General features: G+C 38.4%; 1 protein-coding gene across 1 annotated transcript in view; it reads left to right on the top strand.

Moving 5' to 3' along the window:
* DCBLD1 (discoidin, CUB and LCCL domain containing 1) overlaps nt 1-20991 on the top strand; it is a 78618-nt gene that overhangs the window by 38915 nt on the left and 18712 nt on the right. Inside the window, exons 3-6 of the mRNA XM_021708957.1 lie at nt 2501-2713; nt 16665-16799; nt 18648-18699; nt 19524-19596. Coding sequence (XP_021564632.1) covers nt 2545-2713; nt 16665-16799; nt 18648-18699; nt 19524-19596 — 429 coding nt within the window. The 5' untranslated portion in view covers nt 2501-2544. The remainder of the gene's footprint in view (nt 1-2500; nt 2714-16664; nt 16800-18647; nt 18700-19523; nt 19597-20991) is intronic.

Here is a 20991-nt window from a genome sequence, read left to right as displayed (position 1 = left end):
TGCTCTTCAGAGCTGGATCTGTCCCTCCCCGCCTACCCTATTCTAGTTCCTGTAGCATTGTCCAACCAGATTAAACATCTTTTTCTAATATCTCTTTCATTATCTCCTTACGCAAAAACATTCTGTAGGTCCTTTTGGCCTACCATATACATTCCACAACTTCTCCTAGATTTTAAGTTTTCCTAGTAGTTTTATCTTGGCTGTCTATCTAACTTTTCCCCCTGGCATTCCTTAACCCATTGCTCTATTTTTTTTTTTTTTTTGAGTTGGAGTCTCACTCTGTTACCCAGACTGGAGTGCAGTGGCCGCTCCTGGCCACCGCAGCCTCGACCTGCTGGGCTCCGGCGATCCTTCCGCCTCAGTCTTCCAAGTAGCCAGAATTACAGGCATGCGCTACCATGCCCGGCTGATTTTTTGATATATTGTAGAGACGAGGTCTCGCTGCCCAGGCGGGTCTCGAACCCGCGGGCTCAGGCAATCCACTCGCCTCAGCCTCCCAAAGGCGCAGGATTACAGGCTGAGCCACCGAGCCTGGCTCCATTGCTCCTATTAAAGTCAACTCTACTTCTCCCTCCAGCCCCCTGGCAGATGCCACTGGGAATCTCGTGGGAGTGTCTGGATAATGGGCAGATCCTTTCCCTAGGCTTTGGATATTGAGATGAGGTAGAGATTCTGGAGTTCTATAGCTTTTCCACACTGGTCTCTGTGGGGAAACATCTACCTGGTACAAAAAATAAGCAGTCACTTCCACCTGCTAACAGAATAACAGAGGAATCATCTTTGTTACCTGGGATTCTGTCAAGTCATAGTCTGAGGTGAAAACAACCAAAAGGGAAGCAAACCCCCAAAGCAGGACATGGAGAATGAATGTGTCTTCTCCATGCCAAGGAGTTTCCTCTATCATCTTTGGAATATATTCACAAATATGCAAAAAGAAAAGAGTGGGATTACTATACTAGGCTGTGAGGTGATCATGGTCTGCTTTGGGGTAGTATACTTCACATAACTGGATTCTTGACCTTTGAAGACTCTTCAACTAGAAAATAGGTAATGAACTGCAATTCACTTGTAGTATTTAATTATTTACTTATTTTATTTTATTTTTTGAGTTGGAGTCTAATTCCATTGTCCAGGCTGCAGTGCAGTGGCACACTCACGGCCACCCCAGCATGGACCTGCTGGGCTCTGGCAATCCTTCCACCTCAACCTTCCAAGTAGCTAGAACTACAGGTGTCCACTACCACACCTGGCTAATTTTTTATTTATTGCATAGAGGAGTTCTCGCCAAGTTGCCCGAGCTGGTATCAAACCCCCAGGTTTAGGCAATCCTCTTGCCTCAGCCTTCCAAAGTGTGGGGATTACAGGCTGAGCCACCAAGCCTGGCTGCATTTGTTTTTTAATCTCCAGTACCATTTGTGCTGGAAGCCTCAGGGCAAGAAGGAAATGAAATAAGAGAAAGACTCCAGGTGAATCCAACCCTAGCTAGGGAAGAGGCTGGGGTGAAGAGGTCTGCTTTGTGTGCTTCAGATTCCCTGTACACCCAGGTTGAAACTTCTCCATGGGAGATTTTGGGATGGAGAGGCCTTCTTTTACAACCCCAGAGACTTCCTTTTTCAGCAGATTTCTGCGTTGTCTCCCTCCTGCTAAGGCCAGGAATTCTTGCTTTGTTTATGCGAAGCTATACTAACCACACACATTTTGCTGTCTGAATGCAGCAAGTGCTCATTCTCCTGTAGCCCCACCTAGTTGTGCGTACCATTAGAAATCTGTGCCAGTAACTAGTCACTTTATTCAACTAGAGCAACTTGTTGGATACTTGGTGAACTCCCCAATTCTCAAAGGTAGCCAGCCCTTTTATGTGTCTCTAACCATTAATATCCTGTCTGGTTGTGGAAATGACTCAACACAATAGATCCTTGACATTTTCTGATGGTTCATCCTGAGTCTATCAGGTTCCCTTCAAATCTGTGACTGTCATTAACTAAGACATAAATATCAAACAAGTGTTAAGCTCAGTCCCCAGCTAAGTGGTTGCATCTAAACAGAGTCCTTGGCAGAAGCCTTAGCTTCTACCAGGAGCATTTTCTATACTATCTCATTTAATCAGCACAACAACCCTTGAAAGTGAGTAATACTGTTATTCTGTTGGGAATTATATGACATTGACTTTTGGGGTAGCTTGACAAATCTGTGTAAGACCTACTGTATATGTTTGGATAGGTGGATAGATAGATGATTAGAAAAAGTAATATGATTAAATAATGTATTTCCTAAGGGTTTTCCATTCTAATATATGAAACATTCTGATCAACACTTTTCAGAAGATTAACCTGGAAAACAAGAGATGAAATAATCTGCAACAGTAGATAGTTTAATAATTCAATCATTTTAGCTTTTCTTTCTCTCCAAAAGAAGAATTAAATACGTAACATGGAGATTGTACTGGACCCCAATCCTCAGTAAGAATTAATTGCACTTTTTTATCCTTTTTCTTTACCAGGTGATGGCTGTGGGCACCTAGTGGCCTATCAGGACAGTGGCACAATGACATCTAAGAATTATCCAGGGACTTACCCTAATCACACTGTTTGTGAAAAGACTATTACAGTACCAAAGGGGAAGACACTGATTCTGAGGTTGGGAGATTTGGACATTGAATCCCAGACCTGTACTTCTGACTATCTTCTCTTCACCAGCTCTTCAGATCAGTATGGTAAGAAAAGCGATCTAGGTTCCTGGGAACATCAAAATTTTTGATAACTGGGGAAGAGAGCAAATGGTGCGGTAACTAACACCATAGCCTGGGAAGTTTAGTAGAGAAACTTGCTCTGTGTAAACTCTCAGTGCAACTTAGAAGGATAGATTTGCTTCATAAGCTGAAATAGTGAAGGGCATCTAAGGAGATGTTAGCCTTCTGTGTGTCTCAGAATTTTTGTTTGAGTTGTAACCCTGCTGGAAAGAGATATGTGACATTTGGCTACACCATCTATGGTTCATTATTTGTTTGACAAATATTTATTGAACAGAATGGGGACCAGGTGTTCCAGGTTCTCTGTAAAGAACTAGGATATAGCAGTGAGAAAACAAATGGCGCTTACCTGGGGGAAGGGGAAGGCAGACAATAAGCACATGCATCTATAATATGAGAGGTGGTAAGAAAGAAAAATAAGGAATAACAAACATAAGGCATCTTAAGGTGACACAGAGCTTGTTTTTGAGTGTGTTTGTGCTACTTCAGATGGGGTGTCAGGGAGTTCTCTCTAGTCAGGTGATGTTTGAGCAGAGGCCCAAAGTGAGGAGAGGGAATGGACTGTGCAGGTATGATTGTCAGAATTTTCTGGGGAAGGAAATAGTAAGTACAAAGGATAGTTTCCTTAGTAACTTTTGAAATTTACATTGTTGTGCTTTGAGATATGCTGTCAGCAGGTTGGAGCCTGAAATCACCACAACAGTGACCCTTTGATCTTAAGCCCAAAGAAACTGTTTGGGTTAGACAATTTGAAAACAAGGGCAAAAATAAAACAAGGACAAAAATCTAATATACAGGTTCTTTTGAGTTTAGAGATTTTCTGAAATTCTCTATGCACACAACTCTAAAAATGAGGTTTGAGGTAAAATCCTATCTGCCTGTTAGCTTTACAGTCAATCTCCCAAACATACACAGCTTTTTCACCTGTCTTTACCTTTGCACCTGGAGTTGCGTCCTCACTCTTGGTGCCTCCTGCCACAGTTTAGAAGCCCAGGTCAATTCTGAGATGATTCAGAGGCCTAAATTAGCCTCCATGACACAAACAAAGATGTATGATTATTTTTTATCCCTGGGAATACAGAGTAGATTTTAATGATGGCTGAATTTTTACTCTGGCAGAGTCAAGACGGTGGTTTTCATATAATTGCTTGCAATTTAAATATTATTTGACTTAAATGGGAAAGATGACACTTCTGGGGATGCTTTAGGCCCCTTTGAACACTTACTCCATGCTTAAGGCCCTATTGAACACTTATCTTTCTACTACTGCTGGTAATCAAATGTATATTAATTTATGGAAGCACTTGTCAGGGAATCTCTTTTCAGCCAGGAGCTTGTGTTTAGATTCTGAGGAGAAGGTGAATGAAGAACTCCAATGTAAAATGTGAGGCAAATGCTGCAGGGCCAGAAGCAGTTTTTCCACACTGATTTCTGTGGGGAAACATCTCCCTGGCCCAGAAGATAAGCAGTTAATTCCACCTGCTAACAGAACAGCAAAGTAATCATCTTTGCTGCCTGGAATTCTCTCAAGTCAGAGGCTGAGGTGAGAGCAACTAAAAGGGAAGCAAACCCCTCTTCCCGCCAATCCCCAATGCAGGACGTAGAGAAATAATGTGTCTTCCCCATGCTGGGTGTTTCCTCCATCACCTTTGGGACAGAGTCACAAATATGCAAAAAGAAAAGAGTGGGATTAACTACCTATCTCTACTAGACTGGAAGGTGATCATGGTCTGCTTTTGGGTACTATTGTCCACATTTCTAGATTCTTGACTTTTCAAGACAGACTCTTCACTAGAAAATGGGTAATGAATTGCAATTCACTTGTAGCATTAAAGCCAGGTAAATAATTTTTCTCTTTAAATTTTTTCTACATATAGTTATATTTGTCTTTTAAAAATAGAATACATGCTCATTATAGAAATAAGCACATTGAGTGCTTATTGTATGCCAGGTGCCTGCTTGCCTTTATATATATATTCTAGGGTAGACACATCCATCCTTCAAGGCATAGAATATTAACGTCTTTCTGTAGATAGGGAAACTGAGGCATTGTGCAATTAGGTAATGTGCCCAAAACCACACAGCTAGTCATGGCTAAAATGGAGATTTTTTTTTTTTTTCAGCTGGAGTCTCCCTCTGTCACCTAGGTGGAAGTGCCTTGGCACTTCTGCATCAGCTTTCCAAGTAGCTAGGACTATAGGTGTGCACCACCAAGCCTGGCTAATTTTTTTATTTATTGTACAGGTAGGGTCTCACCCAGTCACCCAGGCTGTTCTCAAACCCTCGGACTCAGGCAGTCCTTTCACTTCTACCTCCCAAAGTTCTAGGATTACAGGCGTGAGCCATTGCACCTTACCTGAAATGGAGATTTTTATCTATGACATAGTGGCTTTAAGACATCTATTCTCTCTCCCGGTTCTCCTACCCCAGGAAGACCATATTAAATTATCACCCTTCCCAGGCAGACCAGCCCCTTATTATGTCCCCTTATTATGTTATACAGCAATTTTGTCTAACACACAGGGAGTAGGTAAGATTTTAATTGAGAATAAGATTAACTATTTAATGATACTCAGAATTTCTCTCTTTTGTGACTACTTTAAAGATTTCCTTTGACCAAAAACACCAAGCAGACCTATATTTTGAGTTAGTTAAAATAGTCCTCTGGTCAGTTTGAATCTCCCCAAGGAATGCAGAAAAGGAAGCAGAAGTGATTTGTTTTCCTGTGGCTTAGGGAGTGGATGTTCCTTTGCAGCTGGTGCCCAGCTCTCTGGGAGGGTAAAAGGTACCTCTGTAGCCACAGAATCTGGCCTGACTGTGGAGGAAGGGCCTGACAGCTTGTGCAGGAGCCTCAAGATCTTCAGCTATATCGCCTGGGCCAGCGGTGGAAGGGAATGCCCATTGAAGTTCTGGAGGGAACGTCTGTTCTGAAGTACCTCCTGTGACTCAGTATATGGTATCATCTAATAATTATCTGTGTGGCTGAAACAGTGGAATTGTTTTAGGTTAACCAGCTATATGTTTTCATTATCCAACTAATTGTTAAAACCCTTTGCCAAGGGATTTTTAAAACTCAAAATGGTCAGAATTTTGAACTTGGAGTTAATGTTTTGAAAAATAATATTGTTTTCTGGCAGTATTTGTTTGTAAGCATTGCCAAGAGTGGTCGTACTAGGATTGTGATTACATTAACCATTGTGAGTATGCGGATGTTATGTAGTTTTTATTATGCTGAAGTTCATTTTTAATGGCTCAACTCCATGTCAATTTTGTTTTAAATGTATGTTTTATATACTTTGTAACCAGTGTAAACACCTGCAACAGCTTTCATAGTAAACAGGTAAAACATGCACTTGTATCACTGGTGTTATAAGACCTAATATAGACAAGATAATATTATTATTTTTCTGGTTTTTGTATATTATAATTATGGATGATATTTTCGTTTCAAGTGTCAATTAGAAAAATGAACTTATATATGTTTGACTGAGTTAAGACACTGTTCTTTTCAAAATACCCTTGAAATAACCAGAAAGCAGAAAAGTTGATGAAGTTAAGTATATCAACTTGAGAAAATTTGTTACATTTTTGAAAGAAAAAAAAAAATTCAAGATATTTTAAAACATAAATTTTGCTGCTAATCTTAATTTTTTTTTGGATAAATTACATATATACTGGCTTTCAAGATCATGTGTGCTATTATCCTGGCCAAATCTTTAAGAAGTATAATACTTTGCATAATAGACTGTTTTCATGATAACTCAGGGAAATCTAAGTTGTTTTTTTGTTTTTTTTTTAAAGAGGCCAAAGTAACTGAGACTCCCTTTAAAAAGATGCTAATGTCCCTTTTCTAGTCTATGTTTCAGTTCTGGACCGCAAAACATAGTGGTTCATGCCTGTAATTTCAGCATTTGGGGAGGCCAAGGTGAGAAGATTGTTTGAGCCTAGTATTTCGAGACCATCCTCGGCAACATATGGAGACCTTGTCTTTACAAAAAAATCAAAAAATTAGCCAGGTGTGGTGGCGTGCCTATAGTCCCAGCTACTTGTAAGACTGAAGTAGAACTATCAACTGAGCCCAGCAGGTCATGGCTGTGGTGAGTTGTGATGTACCACTGCGCTCCAGCCTGGTGGACGGAGTGAGATCCCGACTTTAAAAACAAAAAAAAAGCATTTAGTTGTCATGACTCCTCAGTCTTTATTTTTTATTCTTTGAAACTGCCGACTAGTTATTTTGTAGAATGTCTGTAAATTGGGTTGGTTCGATGTTCCCTTGAGATTAAATTCAGATTATACATTTTTGGCAAACATAATACTACCACGTGCAAAGTAATCTTTAAAAGACTTGTTTATAACAATTTCCAACATCAAAAATTATGAGATGTCATACATCCCTCCAGGAATAAGAACTAAATCTGCAGTAAATTTCTTTGCCTCTCTTTTTACTGACTTATTAGGTAGACTTTTTTTCCATTCAAAACTGCATTGATTTAGGTTATTTCAAGCTGAAATGTCTTCTTTAAACAACTGTTTGCAATTGTTCAAAAGGTTCAGTGTAATATGAGACTTTGAAAGGATACAACTATAAGGTGATGCCCTCTTTCTAGAAGACAATTTTGAAGAAATTTGGGTACATAAGAGAATATTGATTAATGTAGCCCAAGCTATTCTAGGATTGAACATATTTACTTTTAAACCTGGAATTTGAAGGTTCAAACAATGATTTTATTAAATAACATCTCTTTAATATTATTGTATAAGACATTTAAGGTTACTGCTTTGGCCCCTGATTCTCAGTCCACCATTTTATATTTATGATGTAAAATAATAGTAGGTGAGTTATACAAAATATTAAAACATCTTAAACTTTGAGGAAAAATAGATGCTGATTAATGCACTGTGTCAAAACAATATATCCAAATTTAAAATGTGAAATATCTAACATTGTCTTACATGTGAGCACTCTCCCTTCATTAAGCAGAAGCTGAACCACAGCAGCACACTGTGAATTCATATTGAGGACTATTATACTTAACTTTAAAATTCTTTAGTGACCATGTAACCTTTATTTGCCATCTGCTTAAACTCCATATCCAGTCTTGCTGACCAGAAAGGACTTAGAGACTTGGATTTACTCAGAAGTTTGTTTCTGACACCACTGCTTATGGAGACCACAAAGGAGCTGTCATTTCTGTTCTCCTGACCTTTCAAGAATATTGGGTCCCAGTGTTCCCCTGAAAGTTGACCTTACTCCAGTAGATTTAGTTTGGATTGTTCCTGGACCCTCTGAAGACTTGCTAGAGACATCTTGACAAGATCCAAATACTGGCCAGTCTTCTTAGGTCCCTCAGGATCTCAAAAAAACTTATTCTGGGGGAGATCTCCACTTGAATCAATAAAGCCAGGCTGATCTAGAACATGGATTGAGATTGTTATTTCTGCCTAGATTTTGCACTTGGGCTTAAGAGTTAAGGTTTTGCACTTGTGCTTAAGAGTTAGACTCCCTGCTCTCAAATTACTCCCTTGCTGCTTATTTTTTAACTGCTTGACCTGGAATTAATTATTTAACCTTTCTGTGTCTCTATTTCTTCATCTTTTATTTTTCCTCACTCTGTCACACAGCCTGGAGTGCTGTGGCATGCTCATGGCTACTGCAGTTTCAACCTGCTAGGCTCAGGTGATACTTCTACCTCAGTCTTCCAAGTAGCTGGAACCATAGACATGCACCATCATGCCCAGTTACTTCATCTTTAAATAATAGTATCTAACTCATATGGGAGTAGATACTATTTAATGCAATTGGGTGTCTACCACTAAGGATGATTGCAACACATATATGACCTTGAAGAATGATGCCTGGCACATAATAAACACTTGGTAAATGTTAGCCAGCATTATCTTCCCCCCTCCCCTATTCTTTACTCTTCTTCTATTTCCCCTCCCCCTTTTCCTCCTCCTCCTCCTCTCATTCCTCCTCCCCAGTTGTCTTATACACTGTTTATTCTTTGTCTAGGGTGCCCCTTGGTTGCCTTTCAATACTCTGAGCACTCTCCCTTCATTAAGCAGAAGCTGAACCACAGCAGCACACTCTACCCTACTCTGCTTTGTACATCCCTGGTGACCTAAGAATTTGCCCACATCATTCCAAGCAGGTGGCAGGGGTTCACTGAGGCAGAACTAGCTCTTTGTACAAATTTTCTCCAGCCAGTCTCATGAGATGAGCAGAGCACACATATTCTCTAAGTCCACAGTATGTTCCACTTGGCTTTTTATTTATTTCACTGCCACTACTAGTCCACACCTTTGCATCTATTTCTTATTGAAAGAACTTCCTTTCTCCTCTCATTGGTCTCTATTCCTTCCAGGCCTTCCAAGGTTATCTTGTTAAATATTGTTGTAATAATTTCTTTCCTTATTTCAAACATGGTTAATTATGTCCCAGTCTACAGAAACTTGCTAGATATGGCATTGAAACCTTGTCTTACACTCTTCTTTAGCCTCATTTCTGGCTTTACCTCTGAGTTCCTCATTTCCATACCTTTTCCTAAATGCATCCTACAGTTTCATTACCATGTGCCCCTCTCTTTCTTGTTTCCCTTGCTTTTTCTCTCTTCTAACACACACACACACACACACACACACACACACACACACACACAGTAAAAGTAAATCCTTCAAGTCCCAAATCTAAGACTACCTGCCCTGGAACCTTCTCTGATGTCCAGCAATTCCATTCACTCCTTCTCCTGTGCCCATTTTCTCTTTTTAATCCTTCAGTAAAGTTTCAATTTCAGGCTGAGAAAATTATTTTAGCTTCTCTAGCCCAAATAGCTAAAGTAGTCCTCAGCAAAAGGAACAGAGCTGGAAGCATCACACTTCCAGACTTTAAACTTTATTACAAGGCTACAGTAACAAAGACAACATGGTATTGGTAGAGGATTAGGCACATAGATCAATGAAACAGGACAGAGAATCTGGAAATAACATCATGGTCCCACAACCAACTCATTTTCATCAAAGCCACCAAAAACAAACATCGGCGGAAAGGAATTCATATTTAGCATATAGTGCTGGAAAACCCCCCTAGCCACATGCAGAAGAATGAAACTGGACCCCTGCCTATCACCAGATACAAAAATTAACTCAAAATGGGTCAAGGACTTAAATGTAAAACCTCAAGCTAGAAGAACGTTAGACAAAAACTTAGGGAACACCCTCCAGGACATTGGAGTAGGCAATAAATTCATGGCCAAGTCCTCAAAAGCAAACATAGCAAAAGCTAATATTGACAGATGGGAGATGGGATCTTATCAAACTGAAAAAGTTATAGCACAGCAAAAAAAAAAAAAAAGAGAGAGAGAGGGTAAAGAGACAACCTACAAAATGGCGGGGGGGGGGGGAATTGCAAACTATATATCTGACAAAGGCCTAACATTCAGGATCTATGAGGAACTCAAATGAAAGGAAAAAAGAAAACAAACAACCTCATTAAAAAGTAGGCAAAGGACATGAACCGACACTTCTCAAAGGAAGACACAAAAGCAGCTAACAAACACATGGAAAGATGCTCAGCCTCACTGATCATCAGAGAAATGCAAATCAAAACTACGATGAGATACCATTTAATACCTGTTGGTTTTTTTTTTTTTTTTTAACAACAGGTGCTGGTGCAGCTACTAACCCCTACACATGAGGAAACTGAACCTCAAAAAAGAAAGTGAGGTAACTTGCTTCAAATCACTTAACAGGGTCTTAGATTCAAGATTTGACTCCAGAGGACTTGCTCTTAAGCACTGCACCAATCTGATTCAGGGTTGAAATCCCTCTGATCCCATGGTTTGTGCATAAGACCTGAGTTCTTGTTTGTTGCTTGCTGGAAGAAATGGAAACTTCTTCAGGCTTCCCCACAGGAGTATCCTGACAATAAAATGAGCCTCTGAGAAATCATTCATTTACAGAGTATGGTATAAATTTTAAGTTTAAAAAATGCTTCTTAGTTAAAATGCTAAGAGGAGCCATGGTGACCAGTGATAGAAGGAAGCGAGTTTACTGCAGGAGCCTAATTATAGTCATTTGAACTGATTGTGTTCTGCTAAGTGGTTTGTACTCTAGGAAAACCAGGAAGCTCAAAAATTGTTCTCCTATGTTTCCTCTGCCTCCACTCCCAATATTTTTTTAACCATTGTTGGTGACTTAGAAGTACAACAATGTGAAGTTAACTATTAATGCTTATGTTGTACTCTAGGAACAAGAGAAATAGGAAAAGTAGGACATAATACTAAGTATTTTGACTCATAATTACAACATATTTCTGTGATCATCTTTTAGAATTATATGTATCTGACATACTGCAGTAAGCTCTGATCATTATATCTTATCTGTTGAATTTTTCAAAATCCCAAATAGGGAAAAGATTGGCAGTTTCTATTTTACAAGTGGTTTCTGTCCCTAAGACATGTTATGGAGTAAAATGCAAAATTCTTATGACTTTTAAAGATAAAACAAATAAACTTCAAAGAAATTTCCAGCTTGTGGAAAGCTGTTTTAGACTTCAGATACCCTAAAAGTATATTCTTCTTTATGACTAGGGCTACTTTGGTAGAAATTATTAAGAAGAACTATTGTTTGTTTGTTTTGCCTTTTATACCAAAAAAAGAATTCAGACAGAATCTTAAGCATATAAAAGATTATATCAGTTAAAAGTTTTCACTCTAGGAATTTTATTAACATAACCATAAGCCTCAAAGAGAAAAAAGCTGTTAGCCTCTTCCTCTTCCTCCTTCTACCCTGCAAATACTTCCCTGGAGACACACTGTGATTCAGTGTCAGTAATTGCCATCTTTTGTTGGGAGAGAAGTAATGGTTTGGGTGGGGAGTGAGTGAGCTCCAGCGTTAGGCAACTTCTTGACCTGGGTCCCTTAGTCCCAGGGAAAGCCGCACCTTTGTCTAGGAATCTGCCTGGTTCATTTATCACCTGTCACTGATTTTTGTCTGGGAACCAGAGACCCGAATTCTCCAGGGATACCACTTACATTGTTACGTGACTATGGTTTTAATGGCACAGCCTAGGAATATCCCTTTTTAATGCTAATGTCTCTCCTTTTCAAAGAAAATGGCCCTGAAAATTCTGTAATTTGGTACAAAGACTCAACTGCAATTAGCAAGCAAGGACAAAACCTGCCATTTGACTGCACTGAAAACACAAATGGAAAATGGACACAAATCAAATGGTGTCTGCAGTTTCTGAAGGGTGCTTTATCAGCGCGCCTCTGAGCATGGCTTGGGCCTCGCTGGGCACCACTTTCCAGGACTGCGCTGTGTGGCCGGCTCTGCCTGTGGCATCCTCTCCTGGGAGAGCCATTAGATCAAGTCTGGCTTGCTGTCATGCCTCATAGGAAATGAATGCTTGAGAAGATGCTCCATAAGGTTAAATGAGGGCTTTAAGCGTTTTTGTTGTTGTTGTTCCTTTTGATTTATGGCAAATCTCTCAGGAGATTTGGTCTCTCAGCAGTTTTTACCACTGACCATGTGATTATAAAAAGGAGGGGAGGTCTTTGTTTTTTTATCGGCTTGCATACCATTTTTAAAACATGTTCTTCTAACACAGAACAATAACTTATTTTCCTCAGTTTCAAGATCAAAGTGATATATCTACTTGATGTGACCTGAAACCATTTTTAACAAATTATCATTACCTTGCAATACTCAGACTCTTGGGTGGACAGACCCTGGAAAAAGTAGAAGTGCCATAAGTTGCTGCACAGATTGCCAGAATGCCAGAGAACCAAGAGGATTCCAGACTTGGCTTGGGGCAGACAGTTTATCCTTCCTTGTAGGACAGCTTTCTTTTATTCACACATGGAAAAATAAAGGGCTTCCTTCTCAGCTGCTAATGGAACAGTAGCTCCAAACAGGGAATGTGCTGTGAGGAACTGGCCTGCTGTGCTCAAAGAAGTCAACTCCTACAGGTCCTGGCTCTTTATTCCCTTTGTTAAGGGAATCAGTCCATGTCTTCCATGTCTCAGTCTCATGTCTGGTGCCAAATGCCACAGTGCTATTCCATTTGGTATCACCAATAGCTCTTTCCACAGTCTAGGGCTGCCAATTACATTCCACAAAAGAGAGAGGGATTTCTTTTTTCTTGATTTTTTTGCCTACTTGATGAACTGCTGTGCCTCAGTCTGATGGGAATTTGTGACCACAGAGTAAGATGGAATGTTCCTCTCAGACAAGGATAGATAGAGGTGAAGGAAAATGAGAGGTTAGATGGCAAGTCCAAGTGCTATAAAACTTGCACTCCTTGAAGCAAACATCCATGCAGAAGCATGAATCCTATTTTTTAGGGAGGGCTTTGAATTCAGTCTGACCGTGAATTGAGACAGCTTTGCCAATCTAAGAACACTGCCCAGGCCTGAGAATATAACCATGGTCAAAGTTAGAAGCCACCAAGCTCTCATGTGAGTTTCCAATGAAAAATTTTTTTTTAATGTTTAAATATAGGTGAAGACCCTTTTAAAAATCAGAATGGAGAGTACCAACCATGAAGTATATCAGTTGGACAGGGATGAAGTGGAAAAAAAGCTTTCAAAAGAAGAGACATCACCCTTAAGGGAATCTCACTGAAAACTGCTAGCAATGCTTAGGACAGACTCCTACAGTCTTTTCATGGTTTCCCATGAATTAGTTTTCCCTCTCACTGCCATCACTTTTTTCCGTTTTTATCTCTTTCCACTTTTAACTCTAAGAATGTAGTTATTAACCTCTAGTCTATGAAAAGGAATCTCATCTGTCAAACCTTGAGACAGGCAATATTTGGATATTTTGCCATAGGCAGTACTATAGCCTGTAATGAACTCTATCCCCTATCCTGAACTAAAATTGCTATTGTGATAATTGAGATTGTGATGAAGCTATCAAAATAACTCTCAGTGATGACGTTTATATAGAGAGGGTATTTCCTATCTAAGATTTAGTTACAGTTTTTTAGCACGTTAATAAGAAAATGAAAGGGATCGGTATCTATGGAGTAAGGGTAATTAAAGGGGTGTGTGTTTATATTTTCTTCCTTTGAACTTCTTCCAGAAATATTTATATATGTATCATAACTTTGGGAGGATAAACCAAATTAGAGTTTTACTATATTTATAGTTTTGGTCTAGGAAATCATATATATTGCACAACAATTTAGCCTGATGACATACACTTTTAAGTACAGTTTTGCAACTTTTCCTTTCAACAGTTCCATAAAATCTTTTTAAAAATATCCAAACAAGTTCTTACTGATAATCAGTTTAGACTTACTTACCTCACAGTTCTTTATTAGAACTCATTGGAATATGCTATAGAACTTAAGGAAAGATTAGTATCGTCACCATTTGGAGAGAAGTATATTTGTGGATAAATATAAAAGAAAAATGTGGGTGGAAAAGTTTTCTAATTATTAATAGCAACAAATTACTAGTTAGTTTCTTTTATCCTTCAGTTTACAAACCAAGGATCTTCACACCTCTTATCTGTACAGGAAATGAAAGATTTTCAAACATATGTAGAACAAACAGAATATGTTGGAAAAGTCAAATATAGCAATCAGATTCACCTTAATCTTACAAAAATGCTTATTCTATTTCATTTTATAAAAATAATTTTTGTTAAATTGCCTATCTGCTAAGTAATATTAAAGTTTATAAAAATCCATATTATTCATTACATTAATTATTTTCTTGCTTCTCCACACTTCTCTTCCTGACTTCTCCATAGTATTTCAAAATAACAAAATGAAAAATACTGTATCGTTCTAATTGAGTTTGGGTTTTACAAACTGCTATAAATAGAACAACATTTCAGCCTGAAAATTCAGATAGTATTTGGGCATCTGTCACCTACCAGGTACTATACAATCTGCTGGAGATAAAGGGATGAATATAATCATTCCTTGCCAAGGAACACGTCTAAAGAGAAAGCAGACTTTTTAATTTGTCTTTTTTTTTTGGTTTTTTTGTTGTTTTTTTTGAGTTGAAGTCTCACTCTGTCGCCCAGACTGGAGTGCAGTGGCTGCTCCTGGCCACCACAGCCTCGACCTGCTGGGCTCTGGCGATCCTTCCGCCTCAGCCTTCCAAGTAGCCGGAATTACAGGCGCGCGCTACCACGCCCAGCTGATTTTTTGATTTATTGTAGAGATGAGGTCTCACTGCCCAGGCGGGTCTCGAACCCGCGGGCTCAGACAATCCACTCTCCTCAGCCTCCCAAAGGCGCGGGATTACAGGCTGAGCCACCGAGCCCGGCTTTTTAATTTGTTTTTTAATGTAGTCATTTACTTAACAAGCACTTAATATAGCTCTCCCTGTGTGCTAGATACTATTCTAAGTAATTTGCAAGTATTAACTCACGTAGGTAATTATATGTGATGAGTGTTTCTAAAGGGGAAAGTGATCATTTTTTATTTGGGTTGCATTATAATTTAGTTTAGGGAACACCAGACATTTGGCATGTGAAGTTAAGCACACAACTTGTCTTTCTTATTCTATCAGATATTCAGAATGTGAAACCTAGACAGAACAGAAGAGAAATTTGATTTTTTGTAACAGGAGAGTTGTATTCATGATCTTCTGAATCTCTGAATCTTTTTTTTTTGAGTTGGAGTCTCACTCTGTCGCCCAGGCTGGAGTTCAGTGGCACACTCACGGCCACCCCAGCGCTAACTTGCTGGGCTCAGGGATCCTTCTACCTCAGCCTTCCAAGTAGCCTGAACTACAGGCGTGCACTACCACACCCGACTAATTATTTGATTTGTTGTGGAGATGAGGTCTTGCCAAGTTGCCCAGGCTGGTCTCAAACCCATGGACACAGGCAATCCTCTCACCTCAGCCTCTCAAAGTGCTGGGATTACAGGCTTGAGCCAGCGAACCTGAGCCACCGAACCTGGCCTTAAAACTTTAACAGTTTGGTCCCTATATTGGTTCTGGTTAGTGTAGACCAGTTTTATTCAAATTGACTTGGAGTGGCCTTTTTCTTTCACTATACCTCCTTAGGTAACCAGATCGTTGTTATTCTTGTTGCTATTGGCTATTTCCATATTTTATTTTGAGAGAAGTTGGTAAAGAATACCTCTCTTCAAAAGTTGCTTGCAAATCCCAGTTTCATATAAATTATCTTGTATATGTGACTTTCAACATGACAGTCTATAAGCTAAACTTTAACTTGAGTAATCTTATGAAGATTTTTTTGTTTGTTACTTAAGCTTTAAATCTAATTTTGTTCTTTGAAATTTCACTGACCTTCCTATTGCTTTTCAAGCAACTTATTCTAGAAACAGTGTTATACCCTAATTGTATAATTTATACTGTAGTATTTCAAAAGCCTTTAGAAGTTATTCTGCCTTTTATAAACCTCATGTTGCAAATAAAAATAATGCATATGACTTCATCAGAAGTTACTGTGAGAGAGACAAATGTATACACTACATGTGAGTAAGATTCTTACCATGCACTAGATAGTCTTTTCATTTTGGAATCTCCTTGAAAAAAGATAATTTTTTAGCTTCTTCAAGCAAATTTAGGAGACCTCTAGAACATCAATTTTGAGATAAAATTTTCTTTGCTACTTAATGTTTTGACCTTTGTCTGCTTTTTACAAAAAACCAAATCCATGTCTTGGGTTGTTCACAACTGACTAGTTCCAGTCTATTACCTATCTGGGATAAGCCACTGTCCCTCCTTGGTTTAAGAGTATAATCAAGTTCATAGTTAGTCACAAATTATTAGTCTCAGTGTCAAGCAAAATTTCAATTGGGTAAAGATTAGAATCTTACATATGTGTTGTCTGGTAAGTGTGACATTTGGGGGGGGAAGAAACCATATACCCATTCTTTGTGCTGGTGTAGATATTGAAATGTGCCACCAACGTACTTTGCTTTTAGGTCCATATTGTGGAAATATGATTGTTCCCAAAGAGATCTTGCTGAACACAAGTGAAGTAACTGTCCGCTTTGAGAGTGGATCCCACATTTCTGGTCGGGGCTTTTTGCTGACCTATGCCAGCAGTGATCATCCAGGTATAGTGGAAGAATCAATATAAATCTGTTATTCTTATCCGTCTAAGAATTCCTCTGACTACGTGTCACCATCCCTGGACAGTTGTAGTCTCAGATGCAGAATTAAGATATAAGGGAAGAGAGGAACATAATATATTTTAAGTAGTTAGGTCTGAATGGAATCATGTTTTCACACCTTAGATTGATCAGTGAATTCATGTGGGATAGGTTGATCTCATTTTTCCAAGAAACCTTGGTTAACTCACCCTTGAGGTTACCCTCCTTACCTTTCTAAGGTCTGGCTCTTCTTTGGAGCCCTCTCCCAGCCTCCTTCCTAGCTCAAGTGTTAGGCCTTCTCACCAGGGACCCGCATCCCCAATACACACCAGTGCACCAGCATGGGAAATATGCACAGTATGCTCAGGATGAGGAAGTCACTGTCACACAGTGCAATAACTATGGAGCTGAGACTCAGCTGGAAGAGAAGGAACGGGAAGTATGAGCACTGATAAGAGAGAAAAACGGGGACTCCTGTCCTAGCTTCTTATGCTTCAGAGTAGCTACTATGTAGCCCACTCCATGTCTGCCCAGGGTCACAGAGGTACCCAGGGTTTCTGCTCTCAGTCCCCTCTGGAAGAAATAGTCTGGGAGAGAAGTATGCCATTCATGTCCCTCTTATCAACTTTGACTAATTACAGCAGACCCCACCCAGCATGGCTAGTGTTCACCATATGCTGCTCCCTAAGAACTATTGAATATGGAGAGAAAAACTATTGAATATGGAGAGAAAAACTATTACAGCAAGTGTGGAATATTCTGAAAACTGTATTCTGTTAATCTAAATGCATCAAGATTCACAGTATCTTAGCCTCTTTGGTTCTGTAAATTACTCCAGAGAGCACCTTCTGTTTTAAATACTTGGTCCTGATTGATCAAAGGTAATATGCTGTTGGTATTCTTGGTCTGCTTCTGTGTCACTGGATGCTACTGACTAAATTGTCGAATTAAAATGTTCTTGGTATGCTGGCGCCTGCCTGCAGTCCTAATAGCTCTGGAGGCTTAGATGGGAAGATGGCTTGGAGGAGTCTGAGGCTGCGGTGAATTATGATCACCACTGCACTCCAGCCTGGGCAACAGAGCAAGAGTCTGTCTCTAAAAAAATTAAATAATGAATTTTTAAAATTTTCCTGGAAAGCTTCTCTATGATCTTTGCTGGGCTTTTGAAATTGTTTTCCTCATGCCAGGAGAGGTTATAAACATGATCTTTGTAGGCATTTAGTAGATAGCTACTAACCAGTGTTGTTTTTTTCTGTTGAAAATAGATTCTATTATTGTTTACTAGACAATAATGCTAAAAAATCATCATGAGTAACAGAAAAGAGAAATGAAAGGAACTGATTGAATACTGGAGCCAGTGATTCTCAGTGTTGGTTTTGTTTTGTTTTGTTTTTTGAGTTGGAGTCTCACTCTGTTGCCCAGGCTGGAGTGCAGTGGCACCCCAGCATTGACCTGCTGGGTTCCAGCGATCCTTCCGCCTTAGCCTTCCAAATAGCCAGAAATACAGGCACGCACTACCATACCCGGCTAATTTTTTATTTATTGTAGAGATGAGATCTCGCCAAGTTCCCCAGGCTAGTCTCAAACCCGCAGTCTCAGGCAATCCACTAACCTTGGCCTCCCAAAATGCTAGGATTACAGGCTGAGCCACTAAGCCCAGCCACATGTTTGTTTTTAAAAAGCAAAATTCATATAACTAGATACTGAATAAATGCTTTTTAAGAAATTGTCTTTTATTTAAAAAGAAATATTTGTGGTGTGTGTCCTAATTTCCATTGGTCTCCTAATTGCAACTATCTTTATTTGTGACAGATTTAATCACATGTTTGGAACGAGCTACCCATTATTTAAAGACAGAATATAGGTAAATATCGGTGTCCTGACTGTACTACAGTCATATGTTGCTGAACATTTTGTTTTCCTTGACATTAAATCAGATAAAGTACCTTATTTGTACTTAGTTTCAAAAAACTATTCCTATTGTAACTAATGAAGAATAGTTGAGATATGTTCTTATGCACAAGAGATCAGCAAACATTTTTTATCAAGGGACACATAGTATATATTTCAAGTTTTGCAGGTCATACAGTCCCTGTGGCATTTGTTCATAAAAAATCTCTGTTAATGTTGTAGCAAAAAAGCAACCATAAACAATGTGTAACCTAATGAGTATGACTGTGTTTCAATAAAACTATTTACAACAGTGCTAATATAATCAAGACATTCCATTACATAACACAGAAAGTGAAAGTTCATAGTCCCACTCCCAGAAGGATATTCTTCTTTGCCTTTTCTTAATCTATAGAAAACATACATTATTATATATTATAAATATTTTTATAAAATGAGATTATACTCTATATAATGTATAGAAAGTTTCTCTTTTTTCTTAAAAATATAGAATGTCTTAGAATTAACTAAAATGCATTAGAGAAGCTCATTATTTAACAGAGTTTATGGCGTATCTTTATATAAGGCAAATAATTACTGTGTAAAAAATTGTCTTTAGATTAATGTTTTAGGTCAGTCTGTGTTTTCACAAATCAAGTTTCTAATTTGCTATTAAAGCAAGATGTTCCCACATATTCTATGGAGGAGAGAAAATACTTTTCAAATTTAAGTATAGTTTAATACTTTTTCATTTTAGTGTAATTTAATAAAATATAAATTTTTTATTTTTCTTTCCAGCAAATTCTGCCCAGCTGGTTGCAGAGACATAGCAGGAGACATTTCTGGGAATATGGTAGATGGATATAGAGATGTAAGTAATTGAGAAAAATGGCAGAGAAGGAATTAAAAGGAATTAAGTGCTGGTTACTCTGCCTAAATGCTTTACAAAGTAAATTAAAGTCAAATGAGATATCTAGTTTTGATATCTAATATATAGTTTTTAGATCAAGTGAGATCTCAAACTCTATACAAGTCTCCCTTCTCTGAGGATGAATGAAATGAAATAGTAAGTATAACAACCAAGGTTACCCACAACTATTATTCCTATTTCTAGCATTTCCAGTTAAGCATCCTGGAAATGAAATGAAAAACTAAATTTTTTCAACACTTGGGTATTATTTCTTTAACATTCCAATTGGTACCTGTAATATAGCCAAGGACGTGAATATTCACATCACAGAATACTGACATTGTGTTCTGGGTCCAGTGACGCCATCAGCCCTACGCCTGAGTTCTTATGCCCAGCGAGACTCTCTGGGTTATATACATTGTTTCCAGAGAAAAATAAGTTTCCAGGAAATCATTTTTCTAAACAATGTGTCCTATCTCCAGATGCATAATATCTTCATTTCTTTCTATTTACAGATTTCTGTAATATCTGATTTTTTTTAATTTATCTGATTTTTAATTTATCTGATTTTTTTAATGTATCTGATTTTTTTTTAATTTGCATTGCTATTTAAAGTAATTGAGTGAATAGCCTGGCTTATGGGAATTGGCTTAAGTTGTTAAAATGTGAACATCTATATAGCAATGGAACTATTCTTCCAGTTATTGACATATGTCTTTATGCATGGGGAAAAATAGCCTTTACAGTATTTATATATTAGGAGTTCGAGAATTCATCTCGGGAGGTGGGAGAGAAACTTGACTTTAATTTTAGCTTTAAGCACATTCTGATTCTGAGTACAGATTTTGTTGTTTTACCTTTTGCTTCCTGTATTGTCTTTATTTACAAGATTGATACCGGGTATTCATTTGGCCTATAAGTTGTTGACTCTTAAAATGATTTACACTACCCCAGCTTGAAGATTTACTTGGCACAGGCTATTCCTACTGGCCTTAGGAAACTAAGAGAAATAAAAATTGAAGTGTAGTTTTTTTTCCCCTAGCAGTAGAAAATTTGTATTTATTGTTTTCCAGTTCTCTGTAAGTAGCTTAAGAATTATGTCTAATAAGAGAAATAGAGTTTTATTCTTACTGTAGATGTTTGTCTCATCTTCTCACAAAACTTTTTCACTGTAACAGGTAAATGGTTTTCTGAGTGGTAGATCTGAGTACTTGATCTGCAAGTGCTGACAAACAGGTTTCCTATCTGACTTATAGTTGATATTGTACCATTTTCTTTTTGGATGATTTTTATCTGGAGAGAAAATTCATATTTTGAAAGCTACTCTCTTCAAAAACTCTGTTAGTGCCCTCTTTT

Source organism: Carlito syrichta, unplaced genomic scaffold (genome assembly GCF_000164805.1).
Source record: "Carlito syrichta isolate Samal-C Ts95f unplaced genomic scaffold, Tarsius_syrichta-2.0.1 Scaffold65443, whole genome shotgun sequence".
NCBI lineage: Eukaryota > Metazoa > Chordata > Mammalia > Primates > Tarsiidae > Carlito > Carlito syrichta.
This window is presented reverse-complemented; position numbering and strand designations above follow the sequence as displayed.